Raw genomic sequence first — 16,006 nt, 5'->3', positions numbered from 1 at the left:
TTGCCTTTAGAACATTCCTAATGCTGTAATCCAATTGCCTCATTCTTTCCCAGTAGCACTGCAGATTATTCTTTTTAAAATATATTTTACGATACTAATTCTGTTTTCATCAGTTGCAGGTCATAACTACTTTCTAAATAAGCACATATAGTATTTCCTCACATTCTCCCTGTACCATTGTCCACAATTGTAAACCTATATGCTAGTTCTGCCAATTATACATTGTCTCTTTCTGAGGTCTCCCTAATTGGAGGTGCCAGGCTTTAGAAAATTTAATTCATTTCACATGATATCCAAAAAAAAATGTACTCCGTATTGATGAATGCTTAGGTCCATTAAAATGCCCAGTTACACTGTTGGGGGAAGGAGAGCCAAGGGCCCTCTGCTACAAAACTCATTGTCATACAAAGCACACTGACCTGGGGTTGACAACCTGTAAATGGGGAAATCATTGGGCTGAGATGATGAGGGTGGTTGAGTCGTTGAGCTGGGATTGGACTATGGGAATCTCAGAGTAGGATGCTGTTAGCCAAGTCAGGTGGTTGGGCAGTTGTGGGTATGCGTGTGGGTGTTGGTAGATAGGGGTTTTGTGCTGGTTATGGTGGGAGCGAAGAGAGGGCAGAGTAGTATGAGGACATGGTTATGTGAGGGTGTTCAGTCTGAGAGGCTGAGTGATGTGACTGATAGATCATTGTTTGTGTTGGAATCTGGTTGGCCAGGAGATGGGGAAGGTGTGAGCTAAGGGGTTTACATGGGAGGAAATGTCAAGCAAGTAAATGCTTACCGATGGGGTCCAAATCGACCTCCATGGCCACACTCAAGCAGGTGATAACTCTACAAATGGTACTTTGCACAACATTGGATGCTCCTTTATATAACTGAGCTCATCTGTACAATATTACTCCAAACACACACAGATTTGTTAGGAAGAGCACTTCATCATGCAGTTCAGTCTCCAATTATCCTTCAGTTTTATTTTTTTCTGAATCATATAGTGCACAAAAGTACATTGTTACACGGTCTAATTTCCAGGTATATTGCCACTGCAGTGGCAAATCCAGGCTGCAGTGATGAAGACCAGTGCTTCAAATCTAGTTGTACCAAAAGCAAAGGCGTGTAGTGGTGTGGAAAATTGCCCAAGCATGTCCTAGCCACAGAGCAAATTTGATCTGGCAAACTATACACCCCATCCGTGAATTCTCATTCACCAGCAAATTGACAGTAGGGATTGTTGACAGTGTTATCGAGTAGCACTTACTCATTAATATCCTACTCACTGATTTCATATTGGATTACACCAGGAATACATGGGTCCAGATCTCATAATAGCTTTCATCTAAAGCTGGACGAAAGAACAGCATTCCAGATGTGAGGTGAAGCTGACTGCCCTCAATATCAAGGCGGCTCTTGACAGAAAATAAAAATCTAGGGATTTATAAACCTGCTACAACCTACTCCAGACTTTCTGATGAAGTCACATCCAACCCTATACTTTCCTTCATTCAGAAAGTTCTCATTACAGTGTGGTAAAATGACATAATACTTCTGAAAAATACTATATTTAAATTACAGTTCAGGTTGGAAATGCGACCACACTTAAGCACAATTCTATTGCCTGAAACTTGAATAGAGCCGTTAACCTGTAATCTAAATTTTTAAAATAATATGCAAGAGACTATTAATATCACACCATTAAACATTAGAGCATAGACTATACAGCACAGTGCAGGAAAAGGCCTTTCAACACATGACATACTGACCACGACTGGCAAATGAAACTAATCCCATCTGCCTGCACATTGTCAATGATGCTCCATTTCTCATGTATTCCGGTAACTACCTAAATTCCTCCCAAGTGTTGCTCTTGTATGTTTTCGCCACTTCCCCTAGCAGCATGTTACAGATATGTTATATTCCGTGTAAAAGAACTTGCTTTGCAAATCTCCTTTTAACTTTTCTCCTTAAAGCCATGCCCTCCAATATTTGACATTTCTACCCTAAAAAAAGACTCAAACTACCCTGTCTACTTCTCATAGTTTTACATACCCTTATTAAATTTATTTGGTTATTATGCATTTATCTGTACTTTTACTTTTTTGCCATTTATTGAAAAAAACAGATTAAAATTGTTTCCAAACTGTTTTATGACTTTGCTACCGCAGCAGCGTCTTTCAAGCTAGTTCTTGCTTGTTTGATGTCTATGATTTTAGTTGATCCTCAATGGCTGAGGTCATCAAAAATCTTCAGAATGTTTCTGACATTTTGAAGAATGCTTCTGGCATCAGTTTTTTTTTAATTTTAAAATGGATCACAGTTGTCCTTCAGTATGGTTTTCCGATCTCAGAAGCTGATAAGCAAGCAGCAGAGAGCAGGATTTTGAAGCAATTACGACACTGAATCTTCACTCTATCTGCATTATATAATGAGACACTTCAATATAATATGATGAGTTTCTCTGTGCATTCTAAGCAAGCATGGAAGATGAGGAGCTAGTTAAAATATAAATTTAACAAGACAGACTGCAATGGTCATTCTAAGTGGCAGCAAAGAAGTAGATTAACTTTTAAATAAACTATAGTTTTATTAAGTATGTGATAAATGTTGCCTTTTCATGCTCAGCATTTATCCTATTGGTAATGCAGAATATATCATTAGAAGGGAAACCAGAATTTGTCTATTTTTCTCATTCAACAAATGTATGTCATTACTACGATCACAGTGAATAATTTGTAAATACATTCATATTTTATATGTTCTTGTTTTGTTTTGTACTTTCTGTGCCAACATCCTCTCCACTAACAAGAAGCAAGCTGTATTTTAATAAATAACTTCTTATCTTTTATGGGTTATGGCTGGGATAGGCTGAAAGATGGATTACAGAAGTGCATACCATGTCATCACTCAAGGACTACAAGTCCCTAAGCAATCAAAGACCTGAACATGTCTGTACTTCATCCCTTGACCATCTGTTATGCTGTATATTATGCACCTTCTCCTTTGATGCCTTTGTAAAAGTGAGCCAAAAATAGGGTGTCAAGGTGAACTGACTGGACAATCTGTGTACCTGGCAAATCTCCCAACTTTTTGTAGTAATCTTCTCTTCCTGAAGCAGTTATGTACCTTAAAACAAAAGGACACAAACTGACATATTTGTTCAGTTGTTGGCAGCAACTCAACCTAAATGGCCACTGAGACATTCTCTAAATGTCTCACAGATTCTCAAATCATTGTGCAACACTATATTTAACTTGCAGAGTTTGTAATGCAGTTTCAAACAACGTCTATGCTTTGGCTAAGTGACAGAGTTAAGCACACAGGAAAACAAAAAGAAATACAAAAGTTCGAAGAAATGTTTATAAAGGGGATGCAACATGGACACAGACATAATCAATATAAAACCAATGGAGACAAGGAAAAAGTGGAATCAAAATTAGGTTTATTGTCACTGTCTTACAAGACATAACATTTGTTGTTTTGCTGCAGCAGTGCAATGCAAAGACATCAAGTTTACTATAAATTACAAAACAAATAAATAGGGCCAAAAATGAATAATGAATTAATGTTCATAGGTTCATAGACCATTCAGAATAATGATGATGTAGGGGAAGAAGCTGTTCCTGAATTGTTGAGTGTGAGTCTTCAGACTTCTGTACCTCCTCTTTATCAGTATTAACAAGAAGGGGGCATGTCCCAGATGGTAAGGTTTCTTAACGTCAGATACTGCTTTCCTGAGGTAACACCTCTTGAAAATGTCCTCAGTGGTTGGAGGGTTAAGTCCCTGATGGAGCTAGCTCAATGTAGAACCCTCTGCAGCCTCTTGTAATCCTGTCAACTAGAGTCCCCATACACATGTGATATATAAAAATCAGAGAACTCTGCACTGTACTTTTGTAGAAATTTGTAAGAGTTGATGTATCAAGTCTTCCAAACCACCAAACAAAGTGGAGCCACTGGAGTGCCTTCTTCATAATTGCATCAAGGTATTGGGTCCAGGACAGACCTTTGGAGATGTTGACACCCAAGAAAGCTGCTGACCCTTTTCCACTGCTGACCTATAAATGAGAACTGGTGCTTGTTCTCCTGCCCTCCCCTTCCCGAAGTCTACAATCAATTCTTTGGATTTGCTAATGCTGAGAGTGATGTAGTTGTTATGACTGGCCTCAACCAGCTCATAAATCTCACTGCTGTACATCTTCTCATTGCCGCTGATAAAATCTCAGAAGACAATGAGGAGACTTGTAGGAGGTGTACAGAAGGCCAAAGAATTTACATACGGCATTTGAGCTGTACTTAGCCACACAGTGTCATGAGTGTGGAAAGAGTAGAGCAGGTATCATTGAGGTGCCTTTATGTTGAAGCTTAGTTTGGAGAAGGTTCCAAAGGAAGTCATAGCCGAAGGGTGGTAGCGGGGACAAGCTCCCACTGCTAAACAAAAGCTCTTCCTGGCGTGCGTCTCAAACAGCCTCTGACAACCAAATCCAATCCCTAGCCTTCATGTGAGGCATGGTTCTTATGCCCAGTGGAGCTGTTCTCACTTAAGCCACTGGCACCTTAAAACCAGTTTCTCCGGGCAGATGGGGCTCGTAACCATGGATGGTAGCTCATCTAGGAGAGGGAAAACTCTGATTTCAAACCTCTGCTGCATTGCGGCTATACCCGCTCACGGGAAAGGCTTTGGGAGTGAACCCCGAGGAAAAGTCCGGAGTCGGAGTCCCGAAGGTGGCTGACTGCTGAACCCAACACCAGCACGGCAACTCCTGTGATGCTGCTGGCACAAAACCGTATCAACTTTCATCGTTCCTTTGGACCCATCATCAGCCTGGAGAGGAGGGTCCAACAGACGGATCTCCATACCAACTCTGCCCTGGAGAAGCCACTCCCAGTGACTACCAGAGGCGCAGTACCCATGGTCGACTGTGACCAACAGAGGCCACGCACACAGTTTGGAAAAACAAACAAATCTAAAAAAGAGAATCAAGCCCATGATTGCAAAAACAAAGAAAGAGAGAATCACAAAAGGAATTATAGATATGCAGCAGCGGAAAACACCACACAGAAGGGCTAAGGCACCAGATAGCTTGGATCCCATTGACTGCATTTTCCTCTCAAAGGAATATACTATTTTAGGCTCGAAATGTATCACTGAAGCTTAATCCTCACTGAATCACACTGCAGGAACTCCCCACATAAGATTCAAGAAGGCAGCTTATCACCAAGTTTCAAAAGACCATTGAGGTTGGGCACTGTCATCCTCAGAGTGAATTAAAAAAAGCAGGCAATTAATGAACACAAAGAAAAATTGCAATGATAATGCCTAGGAAAATATACAGAGATAAAGAATTGGCAAGCAAAACAGGTAAAGTAGCTAAGATGTAATATGATTTTACTCATTATTATTTCGTAAGCTGTTGTTTCCCTTCAGGATTCCTCCCATTTGAATTCTTCAAATACTAAACATAGCGCTCACCAAGACTATAAGAAAATTCAGAGTCTCCCAAGTGCCTTCTGGCAAACTCTACCAGATATTTTATGAGAGTTTTTTCAACAGTGGCTTTCTCTTTGCCACCCTCCCATAAAGCTGCGACTGGTGAAACACCCGGGCAACAGTTGTTGTATGTGCAGTATCTCCCATCTCAGCCACTGAAGCTTGTAACACCCTCAGAATTGTCAGAAGTCTCTTGGTGGCCTCCCTCTCTAGGCCCCTTCTTACACAGTCACTCAGTTGTTTAGGATGGTCTGCTCTAGGCAGATTTACATCTGTGCTACATTCTTTCCATTTCTTGATGATTGACTTAACTGAACTCCAAGGGATATTCAGTGACTTGGAAATTTTCTTGTATCCATCTCCTTACTTGTGCTTTTCAATAACCTTTTTTGCAGAGTTGCTTGGAGTGTTCTTTTGACTTCATGGTGTAGTTTTTGCCAGGATACTGTCTCACCAGCAGTTGAACCTTCCAGATTCAGGTGTATTCATACTACAATCAGTTGAAATACCTTGGCTGCACATGGTGATCTCCACTCAACTAATTATGAGACCCCTAAAACCAATTGACTGCACCAATGATGATTTGGTCTGTCATATTAAAAGGGGGGGGGGGGTGTTGAATACTTATGCAATCAGTTTTTCTGTGTTTTATATTTGTAATTAATTTAGATCACTTTGTAGAGATCTGTTTTCACGTTGACACGAAAGAGTCTTTTGCTGTTGATCCATGCCAAAAAAGCCAAATTAAATCCACTGTGATTCGATGTTGTAAAATAATAAAATATGAAATCTTCCGGGGGAGGGGGTGAATACTTTTTATAGACACTGAGTGTAATTTTATCTTGACCTCAAGCTACTTTGGCTTTCCTACTAGACAGAAACCAGATTTCAATTGAATTTATGCAGCTTTGCAGATTATCTAAGACTCCCCTTTCTTATGCAAAGAGGCCGAGTTCCAATATTATGGATTCTCTGGTCCCCAAATCTCAACTTTCCCACAGAAGAAGCAGAAGGGACCCTCCTCATCATGTTCTAATGTGGACAAGCAGCATTCTGCTGTTTATTGCTTTCCACCTCCTTTGGGGTTGGAATAAACAGGCAGCATTGAAATGAGGCTGACTGGATATCAATTACCTAAAGCCTTTCTCATTCTATCCCACTGTCTCTGTGAGCATGTGCCCTTTATCTCCTAGAAACTGCAGCAATAGTAAAGTTATTACTATTCCTCTGTATAATAATTGAATAACTCTTGAATATCTAAAAGGACAAGCAATATTTGGAATATCCAATTATTGATTTAAACTGGCAAAAGCACACAATGAGAAGGTGGCAATAATCAATAGATCCCCAATGAAGTCACGAAATACTGCAGATGCTGGAATTTGGATCAAAAAATAAATCAAATTGCTGGAGGAACTCAGCACTTTGAGCAGCGTCTGGAGAGACAGAGAGATAGTCAAAGTTTTAGATTAAGACCCTGTATCAGGATGTCCGATGCCAGAGATTCCAAAGAGCAATGGATAATGTAGAATTGCAACATCGTCTGCATCCACTGTAATGCAGATTATATTGACATATTCTTTGGAAAGTTAACCAAAAAGTTATAAAATTAGATTCCTGTCTTCTTTCTGTATAATTTAAAATAGTTAATGTAATAATTATTAAAAATTGTGACAGCCAGCTATGTCTTTGGGATGTCTGCTCAAGATTTATTTAATTCTTTGGCCAAAGTACTATGTAGGTGTAGATTAGACGTGGCTGGCTGCATTTCAATTATTTGTATCAAATTATTCAATGTGACTGTCTGTCCTAAATAGATTTTCACTGCTGTTTCAATCCATATTTAGCTGGCCAAAATAAGGTTTATGTTGAATTGATTTGCCTATATATTGCCTTTTACAGAATCACAGAATAGTTATACCGCAGAAGGCCATTCAGCCCCTTGGTTCTGTACTTTCAGTATCTAGGAGTTGAGCAACTGATTCCACTTCCCACCATCTTTCCATATCCCTGCAACTTCTTTCAGGTACTTAAGCATGTTCCTTTTTAATGTTATAATTGAAACTACCTCCAATGCTACCATTATAAATTTACTCCAAATGCTTCACCCACTCTGCACATAAATTTTTCTTCACGGCATTTTTAGTTTTTTTTGCCAAACTCTTTTACTCTTATGCTTCATTGTATTTAATCAGTAGGAACAGTTCCTCCTTATCCACTCTCTTTGTAAATTCCATGATTATAAATCTGAAATGCTCACAATATTCTCTGTTCCATTTCTACGGTCTATCTATATAACTGAAGACCCTTATTACAGGAGTCATTTGGTAAATCTCTTCTGCACCCTTTCGGAAGCCTTCTCACCATTCAGAAAGCATAATGCCCATAAGTGGACACAAAGCTCCAGTAAGGCCAAGCCAGAGTTTTATAAAGTCTTGTTGTGACCTTTTTGATCTTCTACCTTATGAGTCACATAAAGCCCAGAAACCCGCCCTTTCACTTTCAACAAACTGTGCACACATACCCCCAGAACTCTCTGTTCTTCTACATACTTCACCATTTTGTCCTCCAGTGTATAACTACTGCTGCTAAGTTAAACAATTTCACGTCACATTTCGGTGATAATAAACCTGATTCTGATCCTTCCCATCCGACCACAAACATTTCATTTTGCTTAACGTTAAATGTCAGCAATCAGTTATCTGTGCATTACATCAGCTGTTTATATCTATCTCCTCATTGAAATGTGTCATTACCCTCATTAACCTCCAAGTTTTGATTCATCTGCAAGTTGTCTCTGTACATCCATCGAAAGCATTGAATGTTACAAATACCGTACTGACTTCAGGAATACAACACTGTACTCTACACTCTAACCTTAAGTGCTTATGGAAACTGGTGATCAGACAAGGAAACAGACACACACACAGAGGCTTTCTGACCTTAAGACTTAGTTTTGTTTCCCCTTATTATTATTACTTTTTTCTATGCATACTGATTCAAACTCAGTCTAAATTTAATGACAATCCCACAATGTGGCTAGTTATCAAATACCTTTTGGCACTCCAAACATACCACATCAACTTTAAGTTTGCCATTATCACTCTGTTGTTGTTGATGTTAGTTCTCTCTGCACCTTGTGGAGCATTGTGGGTGGCAAGCTTGCTGTTTCTTTAGCATTTGTGTGTTTTTATGAGGCTGAATTGCTAGCTCAGCCCAGCTCAGATGGAAAGCTTGCAAGGAGCTGACCAGATCTCAGCCTAGGACCACTCACCTTGAAGTCCAGTGCAGATGCCACTATGCCATTGGCCAGCTAACCTCTCTATTACATCATCAAAATTGTTAACACCTTAGCTGGACATGGACTGCCTTTAAAAAGATATTCACCTTGCCTTTCACCATTCAGTGTACCCTAAACCAAGTTGCTAATCCTGACTCTGATTTTTCTTTCTGGAAGTTTATTCACCACAAGTTTAAACTAACTGGTCTCTGTTCCATCCTGCAAAGAATCAGAAAATCTGCTTCGTTGCCTAGAGTTCGGGGTGGAAGTTAGCTGGAAAGAAGTAAACCTTGAGACGAGATATGTTGTCTGAGCCATTAATGGACTTATTGAGTGCGATGTGAGCTTACTTGGGTACTGTTGGTTAAAGAGAGATACATATCCATTTCATTGCTTAAAGCTTTATAATACAACTCAACAAGAATTTTACATACCCTTGATCCAGTCCATCCTAAGAGTGCAAAGGCATACTGCTGAGCAGGCACAACAACCAGATCCACACGGATAGCCTTCCAGCCTTTAATCATAGTCTTGTTTTCATGTTCTGTTCCCTTATCATTTAGCCTCACTGCAGACCTGGAGGCCACACTGAGCTCTCTCTTGTCCAAAAGTCTTTCCTCTAATTTTAGAATCAGAAAGCATTTTTGGAAATGATCCATGGCGTCATATTTTCTGCTGGGTAGTTTTCTCTTTTCCATTGTGGCCTCCACAAAATCACAGAACAGAAGCACACCCTGAGACAGAAGGAAATTACCTTTAAATGAATTATTGACAGAAATATAAAGCAGTTATTCAAAGATAAAATTGCCAAATTTATAAAACAGCATATCATAAATATAAAGAAAATGATATCTGCCTATGACCTTCAGTTCAACATTTTTATAGCTACTGCCAAGCTAGTGAAATTCAATTTTTCTCTTTCATGCTTCTGACAGCTCATGTTATTTGCAAAATAGTTTAAAAAAAAGAAATGGCTTTGTAAGGACACTCCATGTGACAAATCTCATCTTCCACATAGGAGGCCAGAGCTGCCATATCAGGCCACCCTAATTGCTAATGCTAAACCTTTTCAAGATGTTATTTCCTATGACAAGGTTACAATGCAAAAAGTCAACCTGTGCTGCCTTCACTTTATCATTGGTTTCCAGGCCTCCAGAGGACTGTCAGTGTCTACACAGCTTGTAAAAGGCATTGTTTTTACGGCTCTGCAGTAGTACAAAGTACACAGTAGTCAGACTTCTGAACAAATGCTTATACATCTTAAATAAATGCTATTAGTTTCCCTTAATTTTTCATGACCTATTAAAATGTTGATTATATTATGGAGTATGTGAGATTTTGAGAGGACGATACTATGATGAACAGTCAATTCTCTACAATTAAATGGAAATCATTTTTCAGTAATGCTCCAGGATTAATATGGAAATCATTAATGGTTTGCGTATGGAGACTAAACTTGGAGAAGGGATTGAAATAGATTAAATTTGAGTTTCCTTTCTCTCGGAGTTCTGGAAAGCACTTTAGGATTTTTTTTCACATCATAATGCCATATAAATGAAATATTATAATTCTTGATAGATCTTATTGAAGCCCTAACCCAGGCAAAAAATGATGTGTCAGATGTATTCCTTGTGCAGTGCAAACTCAATGAACGGTGATCATCAACCATTTCTCCAGTTAATATTTCAGTTGTGAATAACTGTCATTAAGTATATCTAAGGCTGAGGTGGATTTTTCTGTACTGAAGGATCAAGGTTTATGGGAACAAAGCCACAAAGTGAGTTGAAGCCAAAGATCAGTTCAGCCATAATTGAAAGTATGATGGTGCAGACTTGAATGGTCATGTGGCCTTTTTTACTCCTGATTTTTGTGTTCTTGGGCTCTTAAAGCACCTTGACAGGCTGAGTGAGACAACAGTGAGGGGGCAATGGAAAGTGAAGTGTATAAAACAAAAATGGTTAAAAACATATAGATAATGAATGTTTGGGGCTTTTTATGATGATAATAATGAATTACAGGCGGGTGGGGCTCATCAGTCTTGGACGGCAGCCCGCCTAGGAGGAGGACAACTCTGATTCTCAAACTCCGCTGCCTTGCAGCCATACCCACCCTTGGGAAAGGTTTTGGGAGTAAACCCCGAGGAAGAAATCCAGAGCTGGGGTTTACAACTTCACTCTGGCAACCTCTGCAACGACACCGGTGTCAAGCTGTATCGGCGCTTGCCCTTCCCTTGGACTACATCAGTGACATGGAGAGGGGGAACCCGCTGTCTGGGCAACAGCTGGGTCTTCAGACCTTCCTGCCCAGGCGTACGGCCCCCAGAGGCACAAACCCATGATCCCCTGAGATCAATGGCTGCCTACTACTACCAGGTCTTTTTTCTCATGACCTAAGGCTCTGAATTTAATCTCATCAGTCCACCATTCAATAGATCAGAGTGATCTGTTGAAAGTGCATGATGTTAGCCCAACTGTCCTGTTCCTTCCAGACTCTCATCTGCTCCCAGCTATATTCAGGTGGCTAATGAACCCATAAAAAATCAAACTGTGCCTTGCAAATGAAAAAATAGAAATCCACTGATATCAACAGAAGGGAAATAAAGAGAGGATTACAAAATCTGCCAGCAATGTATCTGCTAAGTAGTTACAGTAGATTAATCAGCTGTATAATCTGACGGTACTGTGCACATATATATAGCCAGGGTGACTAAGACACAGCACGGTATTTGTCAACGTGGAGCGGAGGGCGAGTTTGTAAATCTGGCAGGAGCAAAGGATGTCGGGAATGGCAAGGTTGGAGCACTGTGGGAGGGGTATGGGACAGGCAGTAAGGTCATTTGACTCCAAACAAATGGTTTATTGCTTATCAAGTACCTGTATAGCTTTGCTTTAAAATTATTTGGAGACTCTGTTCACCCAATCACTGTGGACGACAATTCCAAAGACTCCCAACACCCTGAGAGGAAAAAATTCACTTGACTCCTAACTCTGAGTGATTACTGTATACAGAAAGTTTGAAGTTAATAACTCATCTCCTTCTACCTTAAGCCACAAACTTATCAATGACCCCTGATGAGTTACTAACTTCAAACTTTCTGCACAATCACTCAGAGTTGAACTGCATGTGCATGTAACGAGAGCTGTATAACTCATCTCCTTAGGCCACAAACTTATCAATCACCCCTGCTGTGGACACTTTCTGGAGGTCCAAGATCTGTATGCTCCATGACTGCTGGACTAAGTGCATAAATGTAGGAGAGGACTATGTTGAAAAATAAATGAGCTACGTTTTCTAAAATTGACCCCTTCTACCTTAGGCCACGAACTTATCAATCACCCCTCGTATATTGACTCAATTTGATATCTGTATCAGTGACAACAATTATATACAGAATTGTGCAAAAGTCTTAGGCACATATATATAGCTAGGGTACCTAAGACTTCTGCACGGTACTGTATTTGTCAGTGTGGAGTGGAGAGCCAGTTTGTAAATCTGGCGGGAGAAAAGGATGTTGGGAATGGCGAGGGTGGAGTGTGGGACAGTTGGAAGAAAAGGAGTGCTGGGGCGAGGAGAGGTGCAGGTGCAGATGTACCCAGCCCTGAGACACCAGGCAAGGGCATTGATTCTAAACAACTGAGCTATTGATCATTACAGAATGGTTCTCAAGTGAAAATCAAATTGGAGAAAAAAAATCTCTGCAGCTCATTAAGATCAGCTGAAAAGAAAGCTGATAAAATGCTACCTACCTAAAGGAGTAAGTCACTTCTTCCCTTATTTTTATTGTTTCATTGGGGTCCATGTGGCATTGTAAAAATGTTTTCACGTGGTTATTCTGAGCATCTGGTTCCCTTCCTTCTGATTTTTACCCCAGTTATCTGTCCTCATAGTGGACAAGGCAGATGCTACTTCACCTTTTGGGTGAGACCAAAAGGTCAAGAGGCTTAGAGTCACAGAATCATTGAGTTGTACAGCACCAAAACAGACCATTTAGTTTCACTTGCCCATACAAATCAAGTTGCCTGACTAAGTTCTTATTTGCTTCATTTGGGCCATATCCCTCTGAACTTTTCCTTACCATGTACAGTACCTGTCCAAGTATCTATTAAGTGAGGTAATTGTAGCCATGCCTACCACTCTCTCTGGTGGCCTGTTTCATATAGCCACGTGAAGCAGGTACAATTACAATGTTTAAAGACATTTAAACAAGGACTTCGATAGGAAAGTTGGAGAAGGGTTTAGCCCAAACACAGGCAAGTGGGACTAGTTCTCATAGGCATCATGGTTGAATGCATGAATTAGGCTGAAGAGCCTGTTTCTGCACTGTATTGCTCTTTGAGTCTAAAATTCTAAATGATTTAAACATAGAAACATAGAAAACCTACAGTGCAATACAGGCCCTTCAGCCCACAATGCTGTGCCAAACATGTACTTACTTTAGAAATTACCTCGGGTTACCCATAGCCCTCTATTTTTCTAAGTTCCATGTACCTATCCAGGAGTCTCTTGAAAGACCCTATTGTATCTGCCTCCATCACCGTCACTGACAGCTCATTCCACACACTCATCACACTGCATAAAAACTTACCCCTGACATCTCTTCTGCACCTACTTCCAAGCACCTTAAAACTGTGCCCTCTCATGTTAGCCATTTCAGCCCTGGGATAAAGCCTCTGACTATCCACATAATTTGTATCTATTCCTCCTGCACCATTACAGAGGCTAGTTCAGTTCCAGCTAATTCAGTTTGTTCCATGTGATATCAAGAGAGAACTGGATATGATGAAGGCCACGGGACCAGGAAGTATCCTAGCTCTGATATGGAGGACCTGTGCTCCAGAGCTAGATGAACTTCTAGCCAAGACGATCTAGTTTAGCTAAAGCACAGACAACATGGAAAATTGCCCAGATGTATCTCATTCACAAAAAGCAGAACAAATCCAATGTAGCTGATCTCCAACCAAATAGTCAAGCCACAATCATCAGCAAAATGATGTGACATGATAATCAAGTGATTACCAGTTCCCTGATAACCCACTTACCAACAACCAGGACCCTTCATCTCATTGTTGGCTCAAACAAGAACCAAATAGCTTGATTCTGAAAGTGAAGTGAGAGTGTTTCTCTTGATATTAAGGCAGCAGTTGATAATGAGTGGCTTCAAGGATTCTGGTAAAAATAAAGGCAATGGGGTTCAAAGGCAAAGCTCCCATGGTCTTCCTAAGCCCATCACCTTAATAGGCCATATGCTGCTGACAGCAGCTCGCCATAGTCCTCTGTCCTGGACCAGTCTTTCAAGTAGCCCATCTTTGAAGGTCCATCCTCCAGGGATGAGGTCTTTGAGGCTTCTGCTGGAATTCTGTAGCTCTGGGTTCCCACAGATAGGACTGCTAGCCCCATCCCCAACCCTCTTTCTTTCACAGCCAGGTGTGGGACTGTCCAAGGCAGAAACCCCCCCCCACCCTCCCCGTACTTGTAGTAATTTATCACATAAAGAAAGATGTTGTGGTTGTTTTATATTAATTAACCTAGCCATAGCGCAGGACCCTGGATCCACAATCATCAGAGAGTTCATCGTAAGGCCAGAAGTGGACATTTTACTAATGGTTGTGTAATGTTCAATTCTATTCATGGCTCCTCAGTAAAGGAAGTAGCTCATGGAAGATGTAGACAATATCCAGGAATGAGCTGATAAGTGGCAAGTAACATCTGAAACAAAAATGTCAAGCAGTAACCATGTCTATCAAAACTCTTAATATCCAATGTTATTACTATTATGGTCCCCACACCATAATATCCTATTGACCAAGAACTCAGCAGAGTTTCTCAACATAATGTCATGGCTCCAATAACAGATCACCAGGCCTTTCTACCATCCACAAAGTGAAAGAGAAAAATAATACTTCCCACTTGTCTGGGAGAGTGCAGCAAAGGAAATTTCCAAGAAGCCCAAAGCCAGCCCAATTAAAGTTGATGATTGTTACAGCATCAATATCTCTAAACAACCTTCCAAAACCAATGTATAGTAATTATTGTGTGTACCACCTGAAAAATATACATTCTGCAGTTACTCGCCTGTGGTACTTTGACAAACCTAATAATTCTCGTACCAAGAACAAGAAGTGCAGAGCTACATGCAAGTGTTACCGCTTGTGGTTTCTTTCGAAGTCTCATAGCATCCTAATTTAGAAATACGCTGCTAGTCCTTCATTGTTACTGGATCAAACTGCTCAATCTCTCTACCACAAGGACTGTGGGAGAACCTTCACCAGAAGGACTGCAGCAGCTGAAGGGGGTAGCTCAGTACCATATTCGCAAGGACAATTTGGAATGGCAACTCAATGTTCAAATCGCTATCCCAAAAATACTCATGTGCTGTTTACCTGACGGTCCAGTTTATTGACTGTTTTCTGGAGGAGACCTTCATCATCCCCTTCCTCAGGGCAGCTGATTATAAAATCCACATCATGTCCAACATCTTTGCCTCTGTAACAACAAAAGGATCAGAGCTTAGAGCCTTGAAGCTATGAGTAATGTTGCTATATAATTTTTGTATAAATAATTCGAGATGTACAATCAAACACTCTTAAATAATTAAGAATCATTATGCTAATCCACCTTTGTTGAAGTTTCTGTTTAGTTAGATAAACATTATTTTGACATGGTAGTGTGATGGTTAATGCAATGTTTTACGGTGCCAGAGGCCTGGGTTCAATTCCCACTGTTGTCTGTGAAGAGTTTGTACGTTCTCCCCATGACCATGTGGGCTTCCTCCAGTGCTCTGACTTCTTCCCACAGACATATCAGTTGGTAGGTTAATCGGTCCTGGTAAATCATTCTGTGATTTGACTAGGGTTAAATCGGGGGATTGCTAGGTGGTGAGTCTCAAAGGGCCAGTGTTCCATGCTGTATTTCAATGAATAAACAGCATGACTTATGAACACAAGAGATTCTGCAGGTTCTGGATATCCAGTCCATTCCTGATGAGGGGTCTCAGCCCAAACCATCCTCTCCACAGATGCTGCCTGACTTGCTGAGATCCTCCAGCCTTTTGTGTGTGTTGCTCTACACAATTATGGTTGCAGAACCCAGAGAGAGAAAGAAGAATTCATTGATACAAGGGTCCTGTCCTGCCCTAATGCAAACCAAATAATCAAAACCATGGCTGTGCTTGCGATTTAACTATTCAGATATTTTGTTTTAAGACTATAGGTACATAAAAAGGGAAGTTAAATACCGCAGCG

General features: G+C 40.4%; 1 protein-coding gene across 1 annotated transcript in view; it reads right to left on the bottom strand.

Annotated features, from left to right (window-relative positions):
• dntt (deoxynucleotidyltransferase, terminal) overlaps nt 1–16,006 on the bottom strand; it is a 257,914-nt gene that overhangs the window by 78,737 nt on the left and 163,171 nt on the right. The window contains exons 8-9 of the mRNA XM_059947612.1: nt 15,146–15,248; nt 9,200–9,499 (exon numbers count right to left, since the gene is read on the bottom strand). Coding sequence (XP_059803595.1) covers nt 9,200–9,499; nt 15,146–15,248 — 403 coding nt within the window. The remainder of the gene's footprint in view (nt 1–9,199; nt 9,500–15,145; nt 15,249–16,006) is intronic.

This window comes from Hypanus sabinus, chromosome 22 (assembly GCF_030144855.1).
Source record: "Hypanus sabinus isolate sHypSab1 chromosome 22, sHypSab1.hap1, whole genome shotgun sequence".
In the NCBI taxonomy this organism is placed as follows: domain Eukaryota; kingdom Metazoa; phylum Chordata; class Chondrichthyes; order Myliobatiformes; family Dasyatidae; genus Hypanus; species Hypanus sabinus.
Note: the sequence above shows the minus strand (reverse complement) of the source record. Positions and strands in the feature narration are given on the sequence as shown.